Source organism: Aquarana catesbeiana, linkage group LG07 (assembly GCF_042186555.1).
Source record: "Aquarana catesbeiana isolate 2022-GZ linkage group LG07, ASM4218655v1, whole genome shotgun sequence".
NCBI classification, from domain to species: Eukaryota; Metazoa; Chordata; class Amphibia; order Anura; family Ranidae; genus Aquarana; species Aquarana catesbeiana.
Window position 1 is genome coordinate 276,423,567 of NC_133330.1, and position 22,604 is coordinate 276,446,170.

General features: G+C 42.4%; 1 protein-coding gene across 6 annotated transcripts in view; it reads right to left on the reverse strand.

Moving 5' to 3' along the window:
* The window catches only part of RALGPS2 (Ral GEF with PH domain and SH3 binding motif 2), a 397,229-nt gene that overhangs the window by 203,967 nt on the left and 170,658 nt on the right, over positions 1–22,604 (reverse strand). For all 6 annotated transcript variants that reach the window (XR_012235342.1, XM_073593380.1, XM_073593379.1 and 3 more), the window contains one exon: positions 18,592–18,684. Coding sequence is in view for 5 of the 6 variants with exons in the window: in XM_073593380.1 (XP_073449481.1) it covers positions 18,592–18,684 (93 nt within the window). In the remaining variant the exon portion in view is untranslated. The remainder of the gene's footprint in view (positions 1–18,591; positions 18,685–22,604) is intronic.

Below are 22,604 nucleotides of genomic sequence, written 5' to 3' on the forward strand. Positions count from 1 at the left end.
TAAAGATGGTGGAGGATTAGTAGTACCCAATCCTTGGCTTTACTATCTTGCAGCCCAAATGCAACATCTTGTTGGCTCCATGTCCCATAATCCGGCAGGTTAGTGAGTACTGGAGCAGAAACTGTTCTGATGGGACTGGAGGCCCAGATGTTTCAGAAATCTAACAGATGCCTACCCTTACACTTCTTCAAAAAATATGTAACAAAGGCAGACAGTTGCAGGGGGTGATGGGATTTACTAAATATAGTCCAATTTTGGGCAATGACACATATGTAGAACTGCCTAAGCTACAGCAGGGGCCTAGGTGGCACGCCATTTGTGTGACTCTCTTGTCCCATACACTTCATAATGAAAAACTAAAGCAATTTCCTGACCTGAAAAACAGGTTTAATCTACCCGCAAGCATGCTTTATCCATATCTTCAGCTGCAGCACACTGTTTCGTGCACAGGGTAATGCAGGGGAGTGGGTTCTATCATCTACTCCTATTTTCCTTGTTACACTCTAGCACTGAAACTAAGGGATTTCCCAGTGTCATCAAATGTTGCTAATGGAATATTTAAAAGCTCACCACACCAAGGTAAGATCCCTATGGGAACAAAATCTAGGACCACTACCGGGGGGGATCAGCAGGAGGAAGCTCTTCAATCTATCCCTATTTGCTCTTTTAATGTAGCTCAAAAAGTGTCTCAGTTATACATTGTACTCAAAGTACACTATACCCCGAAAAAGTTTCACAGGATGGGCAGATTGGCAATCTCCTTGTGTGGTAGATGCAGGCAGGCTTCTGGGGACCTCATCCAGCTTCTCTGGCGTTGCCTGAAGCTCCATCGTTACTGGGGTACTTACAACACTTAACCGGGTGTTTCAGGTGACTGTACCTTTAGATCCGATCTGTGTACAGGGTGTCTTCGAGGGGGCGATTCCGGAGGAGATTGTTAAAATTGCCCTTTTCCCGGGCACTATTCCAGGCTAGAAAGGTTATTTTAATTGGATGGAAATCATCCTCACCACCCACGGTTATCTCATGGATAACCCATATGGGAAATACTCTCATTATGGAGCGGTACATTTATCAACATAGGGGGAGCTCAGGCAAGTTTGAAAGGATATGGTCCCCTTGGCTCGATATGCCCGGACTATGCCCTAGTGAATTGGTAATGTCCAGAATTCTACAATGCCCTATAGGTTGATGCTATTTGGTGTATTTAGCGTCAGGTGAGCTGTGCGGCTGAGAAGGGACACAAATATTGTGGCACCATCTACTATAAATATGTCATGGAGGTGTTGCATTGATAGATGAGGTATGTTTATCTACACATCCGAAACTGAAATGTATAGACAATGGAAGTTGTTTTGTATTCAATAAAACTCTTTTCTGATTTAAAAAAACAGGAAAAACACTGAAGCACGGATGCAAACCAAGGGAGGGGTTATATAAACTTCCCAGCAGCCAGCACCAGGTGGAGCCTAATTACTACAATCTGCTGGCTGCAGGAAGACACCCGCTGGTGACCACCGGAACAGCGCCCTTCAGCTCTAGGAACCACAGTGTGTTTCCCAGATGTAGAAATCTCGCTAGCAGTGCTTCAATTATTGGAAAAATCAATCTGAGGTTTCAAGCAGGCAAGCTGTGCCTCAAAACAAGCAGACTCTGCAGTGCCATATCTTTAGATAACCCATAATGGTTGTGGTAATTCATGTGCATTGTATTAAACAGAGGTGGGGGACTCGAGTCACATGACTTGACACGAGTCAGACTCGAGTCACCTGTTTGAGGACTTGCTTGACAAAATTAAATAAATGACTCGACTTGACTTTCCACTAATGACTTGCGACTTGACTTAGACTTGGGCTATTTGACTTGCAATGACTTGGCACCACCAGTGCTGTGTCTTGGCCTAGGCAAAAGCCGCCCCCCCCCCACAAAAGAAAGCTCCCCCCGAGTCCCGGCTTCGGGGTAGATTGGTATTTTGACTTAATTTGTGACTTGACCAAAATAAATGACTTGACTTGCTTGACTTCTAGCAGGGACTCGACTTGACTTGCTTGCTTTTCGCCACAGTAACTTGGGACTTGCTTGTGACTTGAAGGTTAAGACTTGAGACTTGCTTGTGACTTGCACATGTGTGACTTACTCCCATCACTGGTATTAAATGTTTATTCCTTAAAAGTGTTACTAAACTCACAACAGTAAAATCAGTCTGTATATGCAGTAAAGCATGCTTGTTATACTCACTGTGGAACCTAAGGGGTTAATTCTCTGAATTGTGTAAAAAGTCATCTTAATCCTGTATGCATAGATCCACCCCTTCTTCCACTGACTCCAGAACACGTTCGGATAAGATAGAGCCTTTGGAGTCAGGCTGCACAAGCTCAGTTTGGTGTGTATTGCTAGAGAGTTTTTTTTTTGCTTGGGAGACTGCATGTGATCAGCACAGGGCCAATCAGCACTGTCCAGGCAGAAGATCAGGGGTCCTAGATCCTGATAGGACAGCTCAGTGCAGTATGAAAACTCCTCCTACAAGCTTCACCAGGAATTGATAGAAATCACAAGACTGCTATTTACTGCCAATGAGAAAAGGTATTTAGCAGTTTACATTTACTAAAACTAGACTAAACCAGTGATCAAGAAAGAGAAGGATTTCCCCTGGGTGGACTTTTAAAGGCACCAAATAGTATTAATTTGTACAAGTATAGAAAGTATTGTAGTAACAAGAGTTTGTATTTTTAATCATGTTTATTTATAAATAAATTAAAACATGAAATATTGATTTATCTAGACAAAATCATCAGCTATTATCACCATACTGAAAGAACCTCCTTACACCCAACGCGTTTCGGGGTACAATTAAATCATTCTTCAGGGGTGCGTGAAAAGGAGAAATTTATATAGTATTGAATAGCGAGATGATTTTCAATATTTCATTGTATAATGTTAAAAATGTGGATATATAACATGACACATAAGGGAATTTAATAAGACACGCGGCCTTTCACTAAAATTAGAAGAAAATCGGTTCAACCTTAAACTACATAGAGGGTTCTTTACTGTAAAAGCGGTTAGGATGTGGAATTCCCTTCCACAGGCAGTGATTTCCGCGGGGAACATTGATAATTTCAAAAAGCTATTAGATAAGCACCTGAACGACCACAATATACAGGGATATACAATGTAGTACTGATAAAATCACACACATAGGTTGGACTAGATGGACTTGTGTCTTTTTTTCAACCTCGCCTACTATGCAACCATATGAAAAAGATATTCTAGAATGTAATTTTAAAATTGTGTAATTGGAAAACATTGCATGAAAACAGACCCAGAACAATGTCCAAAAACAAAACAGAAATGGAAGATGTTAGAACAACAGACTTCCATATTAAAAACGGCTTTGTTCCATTTTCTAAATCATACAAATGAGGTCATACAACAGAAATAGAAAGTTACTCTAGCAACCTCCAAAGGACCCAACTGAAGAGCTGAATATATTCAAGCATCAAAACTCAATGGAATGCCTATGTAAGCTACAGTCAGAAAGTAAATAGCCATCAGGGTCCCTCTTGACAAATGTTTGAAGCTTGTATGTGTACAGTGATACTCACACAGCTGCACATTATTGCTTTCTGGACACATTTAGGCAGTTAAGTGGATATCTATCCAGAAATCGGCTCTGGTTATAGAGAAAGCATTTCTTCACACCTGAAAGGACTGCAAAACCTGTGACGTCACCTCCTACACAGCTGTTCCTTGTTTTAGTCAACTATTAATACAAGTCTCTACCACCTTTTTGATCATATTCCTGCAATTCTGTGCCATGGCCACTCTCATTCCTCAGCAATTTACTTAGTCTTCTCACATGACACCTACTGCTAGAAGACATTTTATCAGATACTTTACATCTATTGCTATTATTTTTGGTAGTTTTAATCTTTAGAGACGTATCCCTTTACCCTGTTCTCATCCAAACCAAGCTGCTGTCACCACTCACAGCCCACTGCAAATATTAACTCTCATACTTCACATACTTTGTGGAACCCACAAGCTTATAACATGTTATTTCCAATCCCTTATGTCTTCCAACCCACCAGGAGTGATAGAAGCCCAACTTACACAGCAGACACCATGTACATATCTGCCATGGTTTGCTAAAGCAGAGCCCCTGTCCACCATTACTGGAGGGGATTTCATGGCTAGAGCAGTAATGTTACATTTCAGCCACAAAACACAACACTGTTGCCACTGGCATTTCTAATAAGCGTGAAGTCTGACAGAATTGGATGTTGCCTCTCGCTCTGTTGTAGCTCATGGCACAACTGAAGAGAAGATTCTGTTACTGAAAAATGCCATTTTTATTTAAATACACCATTAGGTACAATCTGTTGATAAATCCTGCCATATTCTTCTTTTATGAAAGCTGGAAACTCGCAATTTGACAAAGATCATCATATTAAAGAACTGCCTGTGTGGATATATGGGGGTAATACTAAAAAAAAAATACATGAAAAGAATTTAAAAAGGTATTTATATTACAACGGTGCAATCTTGTAAGCTAGTATACCAAAGACAAGCCACTGCAATGTAACTATGTTGTAATCAAAACAAAAGGTCTATACTTTATGAAGCATATTAATAGACTAAACACAGGAAGGAATACAGTGGCACAAAAAAAGGGATATGAACCAATTATAATTAACTGTTTTTCTGCAGTAATTTGCCATAAAATGTGATCCGATTCACATCTAAAGCCTAGTACACATGGGCTCAAATGTCGGACGACATCGGCCAGTTCAATAAAAACTGGTCGACTTTTGGCCCATGTGTATGGCCAGCTTCTGTCAGACAGGCAAGCTGGAAAACCAGCAACCACTGGCTCCCGATCAGCGCTCTCAGCCAATAGCTAAGAGCACTGACCAAAGTGTTATGGAAGGTGGCCGTCCCCATCAGAACACAATAGCCCAAAAGGGGAGATCGCTGTACTAACATCAGATTTTTAGTACAGTGGCTGATTGCAGCTGGCAGGTTTTTTCGTTCAACCCTGAAAAAAAAAAAAAAAAAAATTGTGGTGTGTACTAGGCTTAACCACTTGCCGACCAGCACACTCCGATTTACGTCGGCAGAATGGCACTGGCAGGCAAAAGGGCGTACAGGTACGCCCCTTTAAGAAACAGTGTCGCAAGCGTGTGCACGACGCCAGAGGCGCACGCCACGGTCTCCGTGACCGCAGACTCTATGTCCACCGGGTGCCCATGATCGTGTCACAGAGAGATGCTTTTGTAAACAAAGCATTTCCCTGTTCTGCCTAGTAACAGGACAGTGATCACAGCTCTCTGTCATAGAGCTGTGATCACTGTCCTGTGTGTTGAAGTCCAGCCCCCTCAGAATCACTCCCTAGGACACACTTAACCCCTTCACTGCCCCCTATTTTTCATTGCTTTTTAGCGCAGGTTTTTTCCCCTTTATACTGCCCCCTACTGGTTAACCCCTTCACTGCCAGTGTCATTTACACAGTAATCAATGCATTTTTATAGCACTGATTGCTGTATAAATGACAATGGTGCCAAAATAGTGTCAAAAATGTCCGATGTGTCCCCCATAATGTCGCAGTCCCGATAAAAAAAAAAACAAAAAAAAAAAAAAACCACAGATCGCCGCCATAACTAATAAAATTAAAAAAAAATTAAAATGCTATAAATCTATCCCCTATTTTGTAGACCCTATATCTTTTGCACAAACCAATCAATATACGCTCATTTCGATTTTTTTAACTAAAAATATGTAGAATACATAACGGCCTAAACTGAGGGGGAAAAAAAAGTTTTTTTTATATTTTTGTGGGATATTATAGCAAAAAGTAAAAAATAATGAATTTTTTTTAAAATGGTCGATATTTTTTTGTTTATAGCACAAAAAATAAAAACTGCAGAGGCGATCAAATACCACCAAAAGAAAGCTCTATTTGTGAAAACAAAAGGACGTCAATTTTGTTTGGGTACAACGTTGCACGACCGCGCAATTGTCAGTTAAAGCGAAGCAGTGCCGAATTGCAAAAAGTGCACTGGTCAGGAAGGGGGTAAATTCTTCCGGAGCTGAAGTAGTTAAGGTAGGCGATACATCATTCATTTTCTTTTATTCAATCAAATCAATTCCCTCATCTGCACATTCAAGGTGAATAGGGTAGTCTCTCTTGCGTATCTATTGTATCCTGACAGAGGGGAGGCTTTCCCTGCTGTCAAAATACACTCACCAACATAGTCGTAGCACTAATCAAGCAACATTTTTCCAACAGGCTGATTGTACAGAAGTTGATCAAGAGATCAACTTCTGAACAACCAGCCTGCTCATAGAAGGATCAAATTTCAGCCAGTCCCTGCTAGGGATGAGCCGAACACCCCCCTGTTCAGTTCGCACCAGAACACGCGAACAGGAAAAAAATTCGCTCAAACACGCGAACACCGTTAAAGTCTGTGGGACACGAACATGAATAATCAAAAGTGCTAATTTTAAAGGCTTATATGCAAGTTGTCATAAAAAGTGTTTGGGGACCTGGGTCCTGCCCCAGGGGACATGGATCAATGCAAAAAAAAGTTTTAAAAATGTCCGTTTTTTCAGGAGCAGTGATTTTAATAATGCTTAAAGTGAAACAATAAAAGTGTAATATCCCTTTAAATTTCGTACCTGGGAGGTGGCTATAGTATGCCTGTAAAAGGGCGCATGTTTCCTGTGTTTAGAACAGTCTGACAGCAAAATGACATTTCAAAGGAAAAAAAGTCATTTAAAACTACTCGCGGCTATTAATGCATTGCCGGTCCGATAGTTCATTGAAAAAACGGCATGGGAATTCCCCACAGGGGAACCCCGAACCAAAGTTAAAAAAAAATGACGTGGGGGGGGGCCTCTATATTCCATAACAGGCCCTTCAGGTCTGGTATGGATATTAAGGGGAACCCCGGCCAAAATTTTAAAAAAACGGCGTGGGGTCCCCCCAAAAATCCATACCAGACCCTTATCCGAGCACGCAACCTGGCAGGCCGCAGGAAAAGAGGGGGGGCGGCCCCCCTCCTGAACCGTACCAGGCCACATGCCCTCAACATTGGGAGGGTGCTTTGGGGTAGCCCCCAAAAACACCTTGTCCCTATGTTTATGAGGACAAGGGCTTCATCCCCACAACCCTGGCCGGTGGTTGTGGGGGGTCTGTGGGCGGAGGGCTTATCGGAATCTGGAAGCCCCCTTTAACAAGGGGACCCCCAGATCCCGGCCCTCCCCCCTGTGTGAAATGGTAAGGGGGTACTTTGTACCCCTACCATTTCACTAAAAAACTGTCAAATGTTAAAAATGACAAGAGACAGTTTTTGACAATTCCTTTATTTAAATACTTCTTCTTTCTTCTATCCTCCTTCGGTTTCTTCCTCCATCATCTTCTTCTTCTGGTTCTTCCTCCGGTGTTCTCGTCCAGCATCTCCTCCGCAGCGTCTTCTTTCCTTCTCCTCGGGCCGCTCCGCATCCATGGCATGGAGGGAGGCTCCCACTCTTCTCTTCATCTTCTTCATCATCTTCTCTTCTTCATCCGCATCCATGGTGTCATGGAGGGAGGCTCCCGGTGACCCCGCCCCCCTCTGACCCCGGTCCTGGGGCAGGACCGAGGTCCCCAAACACTTTTTATGACAATAACTTGCATATAAGCCTTTAAAATTAGCACTTTTGATTTCTCCCATAGATTTTTAAAGGGTGTTCCGCGGCATTCAAATTTGCCGTGAACACCCCAAATTGTTCGCTGTTCGGCGAACTTGCGAACAGCCGATGTTCAAGTCGAACATGAGTTCGACTCGAACTCGAAGCTCATCCCTAGTCCCTGCTAAACCAGACGAATTTCCATTTCATTTATGGCTGGCTTAAAGCGTTTGTTACCCCAAAACTTCATTCCCGATATGTGGCTGCTGTACCGTGTACTTGTATGAGAAATTGTATTGCTTCCCTTATATGAAATCCCTGGTGTTCCTGCCAGTCCCTCTGCTTTCTTATTAAAAACTGACCACACTAAGCAGCAGAAAACACTGTGGTCAGTTCTCTAGCTGTGCTGGGAACTCTGTTTGCTATCCTCCAATGATCAGACTTGTCCTGACATGCCCACGCTGCACAGACATTCATTGGGAAGCTCAGTGTAATGCTACCTCTCCTCCCCCCCATGCAGGTAACAGAGGGAATGTGATCACTTTTAAAAAAGGTGTTTATATTTTTTTTATATATTTTGACAAATATTTTGCCTTTCATTTTCTATTTTAAACTGAATGGGTTGTTTTACAAGGTGATCGTTTTACAATTACTTTAAGTCACAACAATAGAAAAACACAATGTGCATAAGCTAGCTGATCATACACAAATCATTCTAATTTCTAAAGAGGTGAGTGCTGGCAGAAAAAAAAAAAAATAGGTGACAACTTGGCGTTATTGGCTGGCCGAACATCCTTTGGCAGCAATGGGTTTAAGCAAGGTCTGGATCAGACCTGCGCAACGTTCTTTAGGAATAATTTGTCCATTCCGCTTTACAAAACTGCTTCAGCTCAGAACATGTACAGGAAGTTTGGTGTAAACGGCTCTCTTGAGGTCATTTGAACAAAGTGGGGCAGAATCAGAACACCTATTAGTGTAAATCTTTCTAATGGAGGCACAGACAGCAATAAAAACCTATTTGCCCTGTTTTTGCCTAAAGTTCTACTTTAAGGTCTGGGCTCTGACCTGGCCACTCTAAAAAGGCATATTTTCTTTTTTCTGAAGCCAGTCTGAGGCAGATTGGCTTCAATGCTTGGGGTCATTGTCCTGCTGCAGCCCCCAACTTCTACCAAGGTTTAGCTGGTGGACAGCTACTCTGACATCATCAAGATATTTTGGTAAATGTGAGAAATCATTTTCCCCTCATGATAGCAAGTGGCCCAGGGCCTAAGGCAGCGAAGCAACCCAAATTTATTTATTTCAGGTACTTTTATAGCGCCGTCAATTTAGGCAGCGCTTTACATATACATTGTACATTCACATCAGTCCCTACCTTCAAGGAGCTTACAATCTAAGGTCCCTAACTCACATTCATACACATACTAGGGACAATTTAGACAGGATCCAATTAACCTACCAGCATGTCTTTGGAGTGTGGGAGGAAACCGGAGTACCCGGAGGAAACCCACACAGGCACAGGGAGAACATGCAAACTCCAGACAGGTGGTGTCATGGTTGGGATTTGAACCAGCGACCCTTCTTACTGCTAGGCGAGAGTGCTACCCACTACACCACTGTGCCGTGTTCCCTTTACCAATGGAATGAAGTTTTGATGTTGGCAAGCTGTGCCCTTTTTGCACTATACATAGTGCTGAGTATTCTTTCCGAACAATTTAACTTTCATTTCAACAGTCCACAAAACATTTTCCTAGTAATGTTGCGGTTTGCCAAGGTGCTGAGTTTTTTTTTTTATTTGATTTTTTTCTGATTATTGCATTGATGTCAGTTTGTGACAGTGTGGTAGGGCAGTTAGTGTTAGGCCCCTTTAGGTCTAGGGTACCTCCCTAACCCCCCCTAATAAAGTTTTAACCCCGTGATCACCCCCCCGTCGCCAGTGTCACTAAGCGATCGTTTTTCTGATCGCTGTATTAGTGTCACAGTTGACGCTAGTTAGGGAGGTAAGTATTTAGGTTCACCATCAGCGTTTTATAGCGTCAGGGACCCCCATATACTACCTAGTAAAGGTTTTAACCCCCTGATTGCCCCCTAGTTAACCCTTTCACCAGTAATCACCGTATAACTGTTACGGGTGACGCTGGTTAGTTTGTTTTTTTATAGCTTCAGGGCACCTGCCGTTTATTACCTAATAAAAGGTTTAACTCCCTGATCGCCCAGCGCTGATATAAGTTAAGTTTTATGGTCAGATAGGGTCTGCGTTTGCCCCAGGCAGCGTCAGGTTAGTGCCAGTACCGCTAACACCCACGCACGCAGCATACACCTCCCTTAGTGGTATAGTATCTGAACAGATCAATAATCTGATCCAATCAGATCTATAGTAGCGTCCCCAGCAGTTTAGGGTTCCCAAAAACGCAGTGTTAGCGGGATCAGCCCAGATACCTGCTAGCACCCGCGTTTAGCCCCTCCGCCCAGCCCAGCCCACCCAAGTGCAGTATCGATCACTGTCACTAAACACATAACTGCAGCGTTCGCAGAGTCAGGCCTGATCCCTGCGATCGCTAACAGTTTTTTTGGTAGCGTTTTGATACAGTCGCTAACAGTCAGGAGCTTTTTTATCTGTGAGTCTCACTAGTGTACCACTAAATTTAGAGCCCAAAATGGCAAATCGAAGGTACACTAGTGAAGAGGTCTACACGTTTCTGAGCATGACAGATAGTGAAGAGGAAGTTACTCGTCTGTCAGATTCAGGCTCAGAATACGATCCTGTAGAGGACAGCGGCTCCATGACAGGTAGTTCTGACGACGAAGTTGTGGTCCCTGCTAAGGTCAGGCGTACCAGGCCCCAATCTTCTTCTGTCGTCGATGTGCAAGAACCGCAGGTCCCTCGTATGGAGCAGAGCAGTACTAGCGCTGCTATTCCTTCTGGTGAACTGGCAAGCACCAGCGGACTAGTACACCCCGGTCGTAGTCAATCCAGCACTGCAGTATCACATAGTGACATGGCGAGTCCCATAAGTGCAGTTCAAGCTGGTGAGCTGGCAAGCACAAGTAGTGTCCCACTGCCACCAAGAAGATGAACACAGGCCCGTCCTGCCCATAGTGCCCTTCCTGCTGCATTCGCCTAATCCTAATTGGGAACCCACCACTTCTGCCGCACCCGTACTTCCCCCATTCACTGGCCAACCCGGCATTCAGGTGGAAACAGTTGATTTTACGTCACTTGATTATTATTCGCTGTTTTTCACTGAAGATCTCTCTAGATCTATTGTGGACCAAAGCAATTTGTACGCTGGTCAACACATCGCCACTATTTCCCAGTTCTCCCTTGCTAGAGATTGGAGACCAATTACAGTTTCCGAATTTAAGCTCTTTCTGGGCCTTTCCCTCAACATGGGCATAACTAAAAAGTGTGAGTTGCGGTCATATTGGTCCACTGACCCAATTAACCATATGCCCTTGTTCTCTGCCTCCAAGACCAGGGCACGATACGAGCAGATCTTGCGGTTCATGCACTTCAATGACAATAAACTCTATCATCCTCGTGGAGATCCTGGATACGATTGGCTCTACAAAATTCGGCCCCTCGTAAACCACTTAAACCAACGTTTTGCAGACTTGTTTACTCCCCATCAAGTAGTCTGCGTTGATGAGTCCCTGATTAGGTTTTCTGGATGCTTGTCATTCAAACAGTACCTTCCCAGAAAGCGTGCCAGATACGGGGTCAAGATATATAAAGCTCTGTGACAGGGCCACAGGGTATACATGTAGTTTTATGGTTTACGAGGGAAAAGATAGCCACGTAGAGCCGACAAACTGCCCTGACTACATAGGAAGCGCTGGCAAGATTGTGTGGGACTTGGTGTCACCGTAATTGTGGACAATTATTACACGAGCGTGCCACTTTTTAGTCACTTGTTTGATCAGCAGATTGGAGCATGTGGCACTGTGCGACCTAATTGCCTGGGCTTTCCCCCGCGGCTTGTAGATTCCAGTCTTAGGCTGGGGGAGAGAGCCTGCTTCAAGTGTAATAACTTGCTCGCTATGAAGTGGAGGGATAATAAGAATGTTTTCGTTCTTACCTCCCTTCATGCAGACACGACGATCCAAATTAGTACGGCGATTGGTGTTGTGGAGAAGCCCCTCTGTGTCCACGAATATAACCAAAATATGGGAAGGGTGGACCTCAACGACCAGTTTTTGGCACCGTACCTAATTGCCCATAAGGCCAGACGCTGGTACAAGAAAGTGTCTGTATACTTATTTCAATTGGCTTTGCTGAACGCTCATGTGCTATACAGAGCTTTAGGACGGACTGGATCCTTCCTTAAATTCCAGGAAGAGATTGTCAGAGCCCTTCTGTTTCCAGACGGTGCTCCACCTCACCTTCCCCAACCAAATGCAGTAAGCCGGCTGCATGAGAGGCATTTTCTTTATGCCTCCCGAGTACCCCTACCCAACGAGTCCCCCAAAAAAGATGTCGTGTTTGCAGCAAGTGCGGATATAGGCGTGACACCCGCTATTATTGTCCCTCCTGTCCTGACAATCCTGGTCTTTGCATTGGTGAAAGTTTTGAACGCTACCATACACTAGTTGAGTATTAGCGTAGGGTACAGCACTGCACAGACTAGGCACACTAAGTGCCGGTTCACACAGGGGCAACTTGTCAGGCGACCTAGCCGCCTCCCGTTCTGTACAATGGAATCGTTCTAATAGGAGCGACGCAAGTCGCTCCAACTTAGAAAAAGGTTCCTGTACTACTTTGGGGGCTACTTGGGGCGACTTGCATAGACTTCTATACAGAAGTCGTTTTGCAAGTCGCCGTGGCAGTCGTGTGCAGGTCGCCTCGGTGAAGCGACCTGCAAGTCGCGCCGCCCCTGTGTGAACCGGGGCTAACACAGGGTCTCCCAAGATACCATCGCATTTTGAGAGACCCGAACCTGGAACCGCTTACAGTTACAAAAGTTAATTACAAAAAAAGTAAAAAAAAAAAAAAAAAAAAATATATATATAAAAGAAAAAAAACAAATAGTTGTCGATTTATTGTTCTCGCTCTATTGTTCTGCTGTTTTTTACTGTATTCTATTCTGCAAGGTTTTATTGTTATGTTTTATCACGTTTGCTTTATAGGTATGCAATTTTTTTATACTTTACTGTTTACTGTGTTTTATCGTTAATCATTTTTTTGTTTTCAGGTACTCCATTCAGCTGCAGCGCGGATCTATTTATCTTGACAGCAACAGCGTTTGCTCCCACGACACAAAGCCGTGACTCCGCTGTAGTAGGTGATTTCACCACCAAAGTTAAAAAAAACAAAAAAAAAAACAGCATATATGCCGAAGCATGGGGGCAGCAGGGGCGGAGGAGCGATTTGTTCCTACCTTTTGGGGGGGATGCCCCCATGCTTCGGCATATATAAACGGTGCGTGTATGCCCATTATTAGAAGTGGGTGGATAAAGGGAGGTATTCTAATGGTGGGCATACCCACCGATCAATCTCTTTTTTTTGTTTAGCCCACAGGCTGCATGAAAAAAAAAAAAGTTTACAATATATGCCCAACAAGGACCAGCAACATACTGGTACGTTGCTGAACTTTGAGTGGTTATATCAGAATGATGCCTGCAGGTTTAGGTATCATCTTGGTATCATTCTTTTCAGGCAGTGGTCGGCTTTCATGTAAAAGCAATCCTAGCGGCCAATTAGCCTCTAGACTGCTTTTACAAGCAGTGGGAGGGAATGCCCCCCCCCCCACCGTCTTCCATGTTTTTCTCTGGCTCTCCTGTCCCAATGGCTCCAAACATCTCTATGGCCTAAGCTAAGAGCTAAGAGAATTTTATGACTTAGATTTCGCCGGATTTAAACAGCGCCACTGGGAAATTGGGAAAGCATTTTATCACACCGATCTTGGTGTGGTCAGACGCTTTGAGGGCAGAGGAGAAATCTAGGGTCTAATAGACCCCAATTTTTTTCAAAAAAAAAAAAAAAAAAGTACCTGTCACTACCTATTACTATCATAGGGGATATTTACATTCCCTGAGATAACAATAAAAATGATTAAAAAAAAAAATGAAAGAAAGTGTTTAAAAATAAGATAAAAAAGCAAGTACCCCTGCTCTCGCACAAAGGCGAACGCAAGCGTCGGTCTGGTGTCAAATGTAAACAATTGCACGATGCATGTGAGGTATCGTCGCGAAGGTCAGATCGAGGGCAGTAATTTTAGCAGTAGACCTCCTCTGTAAATCTAAAGTGGTAACCTGTAAAGGCTTTTAAAAATGTATTTAGTGTGTCGCCACTGCACGTATGTGCGCAATTTTAAAGCGTGTCATGTTTGGTATCCATGTACTTGGCCTGTACATCTTTTTTATTTCATCAAACATTTGAGCAATATAGTGTGTTTTAGTGCATTGAAATTTAATCTCCCTGGCGGTATGATTATTTCAGATTTTAGGTGCTGAAAGTGGTACAATTATTTTGCACAGAAATTTGGCGTTTTATATTATAGGCCTGTAATTCTTAGGAATAATTCACTTAAATCTGTCCAAACAAGAGTCTAGTAGACATCCCAGGTATGATAAAGTTTGAAAAATGAAATAAAAAATTATAATATAATAACTATAAATTATACCAAATATACCAAATAATATAATAATAAAATTCATTCAATAAAGTAATCAAATCAAAAACACTGAAATTTGCTCAGTGGCAGAATTGTCGCTTTCGTTACTTTTAGTGTTTGGTGACGGATTTCCCCACGAATCACTATCACTCAATTCTGCAAGTGATTCTAATTTATTGTCGCCATTTTCTAGCTGGTCTAAAGCCACTTTTGATGTAAAGGGACAGTTTTGGTTGCTATGGACAATCTCCAGTTTCCAGGCAAAAAAAACAGTTTTTATAATATAAAACTGCATGCAGGGCACTGGGCAGACCACTAGGGACAAAGGGGATGTGTAATTATTTGATACAGTACTGTAATCTGTAAGATTACAGTATACTGCATCTATACTGTGTGTTTTATTTTTTGAACTTGCCGCCGAACTCCGTCCCCGTGCGTCACAACGCTCGCAGGGAAGGAGTGCGGCACTGTGAATCGAGCGAGACGCGGCGGCTCGCCGATCACAGCAGGGAGACATCGCAGGATCCAGGGGACAAGGCAAGTGTCCTCTACAAGGATCCTGCGATGCGATCCTTAGTCTGGCTCAGGGATACCGATTTTGGTATTGAAAATCCACCCCGAGCCAGACTCGGGAATACCGCCAGGGGGGTTAAAAAAGTGTGTTTTTTTCCCAAAAAATGCTTTTGAAAAAATCGCTGCGCAAATACTGTGAAAAAAAAAAAATGAAACACCCATCATTTTAATCTGTAGGGCATTTGCTTTAAAAAATATATAATGTTTGGGGGTTCAAAGTAATTTTCTTGCAAAAAAAATTTTTCATGTAAACAAAAAGTGTCAGAAAGGGCTTTGTCTTCAAGTGGTTAGAAGAGTGGGTGATGTGTGACATAAGCTTCTAAATGTTGTGCATAAAATGCCAGGACAGTTCAAAACCCCCCCAAATGAACCCATTTTGGAAAGTAGACACCCCAAGCTATTTGCTGAGAGGCATGTCGAGTCTATGGAATATTTTATATTGTGACACAAGTTGCGGGAAAGAGACAAATTATTTTTTTTTTTGCACAAAGTTGTCACTAAATGATATATTGCTCAAACATGCCATGGGAATATGTGAAATTACACCCCAACATACATTCTGTTGCTTCTTTTGAGTACGGGGATAACCACATGTGAGACTTTTTGGGAGCCTAGCCACATACGGGACCCCGAAAACCGAGCACCGCCTTCAGGATTTCTAGGGGTGTAAATTTTTGATTTCACTCTTCACTGCCTATCACAGCTTCGGAGGCCATGCAATGCCCAGGTGGCACAACCCCCCCCCCCCCCCCCCCCCCAGTGAGTATTTTGCAGACCTCACTTTTTGTCACAAAGTTCTGAAAATTGGAAAAAAAAAAAAAAAAAAAAAATTTATTATGGTCTTTCTTCATTTTCAAAAACAAATGACAGCTGCAAAATACTCACCATGCCTCTCAGCAAATAGCTTGGGATGTCTACTTTCCAAAATGGGGTCATTTGGGGGGGGGTTTGTGCTATCGTGGCATTTTATGGCCTTCGAAACTGTGATAGGTAGTGAGGAGTGAAATCAAAAATTTACGCCCTTAGAAATCCTGAAGGTGGTGCTTGGTTTTTGGGGTCCCGTATGCAGCTAGACTCCCAAAAAGTCCCACACATGTGGAATCCCCATACTCAGGAGAAGCAGCTAAATGTATTTTGGGGAGCAATTTCACATATAACCATGGCCTGTGTGAGCAATATATCATTTAGTGACAACTTTTTGTAACTTTTTTTTTTTTTTATCATTATTCAATCACTTGGGACAAAAAAAAATGTAATATTTAATGGGCTCAACATGCCTCTCAGCAATTTCCTTGGGGTGTCTACTTTCCAAAATAGGGTAATTTGGGGGGGGTTTGTACTGCCCTGCCATTTTAGCACCTCAAGAAATGACATAGGCAGTCAAACTAAAAGCTGTGTAAATTCCAGAAAATGTACCCTAGTTTGTAGACGCTATAACTTTTGCGCAAATCAATAAATATACGTGTAGCAATAACTCTCGGTGGAGCTGCTGGTTTAAGCGGGTCTGTTACCTTCACTCTGCTTCCCTCTCTTTCACCGGCACCGGATCTAGGGTTCCGTTGAGTCTACCCCTGGACGATACACGCACCAACACTGGCGTACGTTTTCAATGCTTTATTAAACACTTGACTTAGGAAATAGCAGGAAAGAAATGAAAGGGAAACTGCAGAAGAAACTCAAAACATCTTCCCTTAGGGTTCCTTCCTTTACCGAGTCACCAGGCCCCTCTATAGACCAGCACGCTGCGCGATACCTCCAAGACGGGTCCTCCCTTGGGATCTCCCCGGCTGTCCAGCTTCGCCACACAGGACCGACAGCTCAGGACCATTCCTCGGCCACGGTGGTAGGCCCCAGACAAGCCTCTGGACCCACCCCTGCGCCGTAGTATCGTGAGCATCCGGAACGAAGGACCACGAGGTAGCTCCTTAACGCATACCTGTCAGCCAGGAGGGCCAGCAGGTGGCTGAAAAACGAACCCCAAAATATGGCGCCTGTGCCATAAATACCCTCGCCCAGAATGCAACTCGGAGGACCACCTCCACCGAGTTGTCTCCGGGACAGAAGAGCATCCATACGCTTCAACACGTTGCCTTTCCAACACTAACCAGTGATAACAGCGACACCCACCGGTCAGCATGGAAACACACACGTCAGCCAAGCTGGAACAGAGGCAAACTTAACCTACCTAACGAACAAGTTACTAAATTTACCTAACGTGCGGTAGATTGCAAATCTACCAGCGCTACATACGCTTGACTTTTTTTTTACCAAAGACATGTGGCCGAATACATTTTGGCCTAAATGTACGACTAAAATTCAGTTTGTTGGATTTTTTTTTTATAACAAAAATTAGAAAATTTTTTTTTTCAAAATTTTCGGTCTTTTTCCGTTTATAGCGCAAAAAATAAAAACCGCAGAGGTGATCAAATACCATCAAAAGAAAGCTCTATTTGTGGGGAAAAAAAGGACGCAAAATTTTGTTTGGGTACAGCATTGCATGACCACGCAATTAGCAGTTAAAGCGACGCAGTGCCAAATTGTAAAAAAGTGCTCTGGTCAGGAAGGGGGTAAATCCTTCCGGGGCTGAAGTGGTTAAACTCATTTTATTAATTGGACTCCAGGTGTGCGAACTACTGACTACAATTGGATTTCCTAAAGTAATTAGTCGTGGGGTGCTCCTACCTTTTCCTCCTGCACTGCAAATGTTTAATGGGTGTGTTCAAGAAAAAAAACACGAGAAATAAGAATTGCTTGTGTGTTATCAGTTTAAGAACATAGCGTTTGTCTATTGTTGTGACTTAGGCTGGCCATAAATGGAAAGATTTTCTTTCCTTCAACCACGGGTGGTGGGAGCTGTCCTGGCTGAGAGAACACAATTGGTTATTGCTAGCAGCTATATCTGCTAGCATTAACCACATGAAAAATCCAACAGGCTGGTTGTATTCAAGCTGATTGATAAACGGCACAGTGGTGTAGTGGATAGCACTTTCGCCTAGCAGTAAGAAGGGTTGCTGGTTCGAATCCCAACCATGACACTACCTGCCTGGAGTTTGCATGTTCTGCGTGGGTTTCCTCCGGGTACTCCAGTTTCCTCCCACACTCCAAAGACATGCTGGTAGGTTAATTGGATCCTGTCTAAATTGTCCCTAGTATGTATGAATGTGAGTTATGGACCTTAGATTGTAAGCTTCTTGAGGGTAGGGACTGATGTGAATGTACAATGTATATGTAAAGCGCTGTGTAAATTGACAGTGCTATATAAATAACTGAAATAAATAAAATAAAAACATGGTTTAAATCTTGCCCGGTCCCTGCTGCACCGGCCAAGGGTCTATGACCGGCTTAAGATTAAGATCAGATCACATTTGATGGCACATTACTGCAGAAAAACAGTGAATTCTAATAATCACATAGTTTTTCCTGCAACTTATGTGATAACAAGCATATCTTTGCATTTATAAAACGAGAAAACTTGATATCTGCTTAAAATGCTTGCCCTTATTTTATACATATTATTGTGCATAAGCAGACCTAAAAGTGAAAGAGTGGAGGTGTTATAATTATTTGACACTAGGGAATACAGATCTAAATCAAGAGCATAATTTTGTTTTCCTAAATGTGTGGCTAACATAACTTGTATAAATGCTAGGAAAGAATAAATGCAGCATATCATAGGGTGAATACATAACACCATCTAGACAGTACAGATGACTAAGAGAAGTAAAATACTACTTACTGCCCATGTCTTCGTTAGTCGAAAGATGGGAGCACTCTGTAACCCAGACACCACAGCCATTAATGCATGAAGGTTGTTCAGTTCGTAGAGTTTCTGCAGATTTATTAAAAACATAAATTACCAAAAGTAACAAATGATCAAAAATGGTAAACAATCAAATTCATTTTCGGTTTTCTATTTTCACCTTCACTAACAAACATGGTTGCCCAAATAAAACAAACTTTCAAGGAAATATTAATCATATTTTAAAAGGACAAAAGGCACTTAATCAGTTATTTATAGATGGAGGGAGCTTTAACAGAACATGGACTCCCTTCTCTCAGGGGGAACTAGAGTGGGCAGATGTTTTTACTATATTCTCAGATCTGCTGCTGCTTGGAAATTTCATTGCCGCTGCAGCAGACGGAGTGCCACATCAATAGCTGTAAAATCCAGTAAGGTTGCTTAGTATACCTTCTAATGGTTGAGCTCAGAGAAATACTAGAAGCTGCTGGATGATTTAATCAGCTAGCATCCATCTGTGTCTAGGAACATGACAGGATCTCAGATACTTCATACATTACTGACTGCATACTTGCTACAGGTCTGTGACTAAGCAGGTAGTTATGCCAGGGAGAAGATGACAGTCCTAGAACTAGAACCTTTTAGGAAAAAAGTCAGCAGGGACAGCCATCATATTTGTAGCTCCATTGGTTTACTGTAATGAACGTTTTCTTTATTTTTTCTTGTTCAAAAAGTTTTATTGAAGTTTCGATACAAATACAGAGAGTATGCATGAGAATAACAGGGTAGCTCCATGCTGAGTAATCGGTTGAACACGTACATAAAGGTAGACAATGTAATTTTGCACTTTGGTATTACTCATAGGAACAAAAATTATGTAACACAAGATGAAAAAAAGCAAATCTGTCAGATTATAAACAAATTGGGCCTAACCAAGAGATCAATAAAAAAGAAAGAAGGACGGCGCCCTCTAAGTGCAGCATGTGGGGGGGTTCCTGGGATGTGAGTCCTGTGACCTGGGTCCTGGTGGCTGTTCCAGTGGTGCCGAGGGTCCTCAGAGCCATCCCAGGAACCCCCCCCCCCACTGGCCCGTGACACCCACATCCCCCGAGAGCACTCGGATGAAACTACTTTACATGCTGTTTTTTAGCAACTCAAATGTGAGTGTTTTTATCTATTGTAATAAATATTTTTAACATACATGCTGCACTTAGAGGGCGCCTTTGTCCTTTCTTTTTCATTGTTCCAGAGCTTCTTTTAGCTTTTATAGACTGGCTGCCTTCCATTTATTCAGCATCATTTTATCCTTACATGGACTAATACCTGAACTTGTTGTGAAACATTAACTACCACCACCAAGTTCCCCCTCTCAGGAACCCCCAACCCACCCCCTTCCCCCCACCATTTTTTAGCTATATGGACTTGGCTACATCCATTGTGCACCATATTAACCCCTAACCGTGAGATCGCTTGAGAGTAAACTGGACAATAGTGACAATTTGGAGCACCTGTAATTAATCTATTTTATAATCAGAGTTGGCTTGAAAAACTTAGAATCAAAAATGTACCTCAATACTGATGTCAGTCTGTTAGAGACCAGTGAATTTCTTTTTTTTTTTTTTTTTTTTTAAAGGGTTTACAACCTATTAAAAAAAAAAATTGAAAGTGAAAAGTTCATAAATATTGAATAAAAAAAACAGGAACATGCATGCCCAGAGATTTTGTCCACCAATACACACACCCCTCACGAGTGCATATGTATACCAGCAAAATCTAAAAGCACGGTTCAGCCGCTGCTGCTAGAGAGGTAAGAGTGCACTGCTCATGCATACAGTCTGAATGAGCCAGAATGGCGGCATTTCCAACATTCTGCCCAAGCACTAAGGAGTTTTTGGAGACAGGCAGGGCTCAGCCCACTCATATGGAGGGAAAGGAGCACCATTTTAAATGGCTGAGCAGAGGGATGTAATATGCTGGAGATCCTGGAATGCATAGAGGGTTTGGGGGGAAAAGTGAAGGAAAGTTGAACCAATTCCTTAAAAGGATATTTGTATCCCCATCTCTGAGCTTCTGCAGAAATCAAAGTAAGGGTCTGTGTCTATGGGATTTTGCATTCCCATAAAAGCCAATAATAATGCAAAACCAGCTTGAAGATCAAATACAGACCATAAGTAGGTCAACTGCAAGCCTCTGAGTGAGCTTAGAAGCATCAAGATGCCACTGACAAGCCAAAACCTGTCGTCACAGGCCCTAAATTTTACCTAGTACCTGCAACTAAGAAATTAACTTCTATATTTAGTCTTCTCACCCTCCGACATGAAATATGAACAAAGATTATCCCTCTAATTTGTTTCAAGACAAGCTTTCCTGACACCAAGTAGTGAAAAGGCGACGAAACAGAACCCCAGCACACAGCCTGTAATTGACAGCCTCCGCTCTGTTCCTGTGTGAAGGGCAGAGTGTACCTTCCTTCCAATCAGCTCTCAAGTCTTCTCACCAAGCTCTGTAGAGTAGAACTTCAGCTCCCGGCCCTATGCTTTCCTAACATACAAACTGTAAAAAATTTTTGCATTTTGAAGAGAAGATGCAGATAAACTGGTACAACTTATGTAGGAGGATTATGTATATAGTATGATGAACCACAGAAGGGAAATTACGTCACCTCCAATATATTGCCAACATCCCAAATTAGTATAGAAAAGTAGGAACCCTAGGGAAGGGAACCTATGTACCCCCCGATACAGCGGGACTTTTTAGGCGAACAGAACAATTGCGTTTATAGTAAAATTCTTATTTATTTTGTTAGAAAAAAAAGAAGCATAAAAACAGGACAAACTAGACATAGATCTGTACAAAAGTGCCTATACAGTACATTTCCTTTCATACTAAACATTATATACTTTTGTCCATAAATACATATTTCTCTATAAGCCTGACATGTTTCAGGATGATGTCCCTTCTTCAGAGGCGTATTGTCAAGAGAAAATATATGTATGAAGGCGTATTCTGAAAAGACAAACAAGAACAGTTTACATATTTTAGATTATTATATGAAATGAGCAATTCATAACATGGCATCCGACAGTGTCCAACATACATACCAAAATCTTTTAAAGAAAAAATGCTGTGCATAAGATGTGCAAAGAACAAACTTTTGTGTCAATAAAAAATTGCTAAAAAAGGCAATGGCCACCAATTAGCCAGAACTGGACATGGCGGCTCTCCCCGGAATAGCTCCGCAAAGGCCCCCAAATACAAGGACGGCCCTGCCACATCCTCACTGCAACTCTGAAAAAAGAGGGGAAAAGTCCTTTTTTCCCCCTTTTTCCCCTCTTTTTTCAGAGTTGCAGTGAGGATGTGGCAGGACCGTCCTTGTATTTGGGGGCCTTTGCGGAGCTATTCCTGAACCGAGGGGAGAGCCGCCATGTCCAGTTCTGGCTAATTGGTGGCCATTGCCGTTTTTAGCAATTTTTTATTGACACAAAAGTTTGTTCTTTGCACATCTTATGCACAGCATTTTTTCTTTAAAAGATTGGATTTTGGCATGTATGTTGGACACTGTCGGATGCCATGTTATGAATTGCTCATTTCATATAATATTCTAAAATATGTAAACTGTTCTTGTTTGTCTTTTCAGAATACGCCTTCATACATATATTTTCTCTTGACAATACGCCTCTGAAGAAGGGACATCGTCCTGAAACATGTCAGGCTTAAAGAGAAATATGTATTTATGGACAAAAGTATATAATGTTCAGTATGAAAGGAAATTTACTGTATAGGACTTTTGTACAGATCTATGTCTAGTTTGTCCTGTTTTTATGCTTCTTTTTTTCTAACAAAATAAATAAGAATTTTACTATAAACGCAATTGTTCTGTTCGCCTAAAAAGTCCCGCTGTATCGGGGGGTACATAGGTTCCCTTCCCTAGGGTTCCTACTTTTCTATGTAGGAGGATTAGTTTATTCGCTATGTATCACCTGAGACCAGTCACTTCACTGAGTATATGT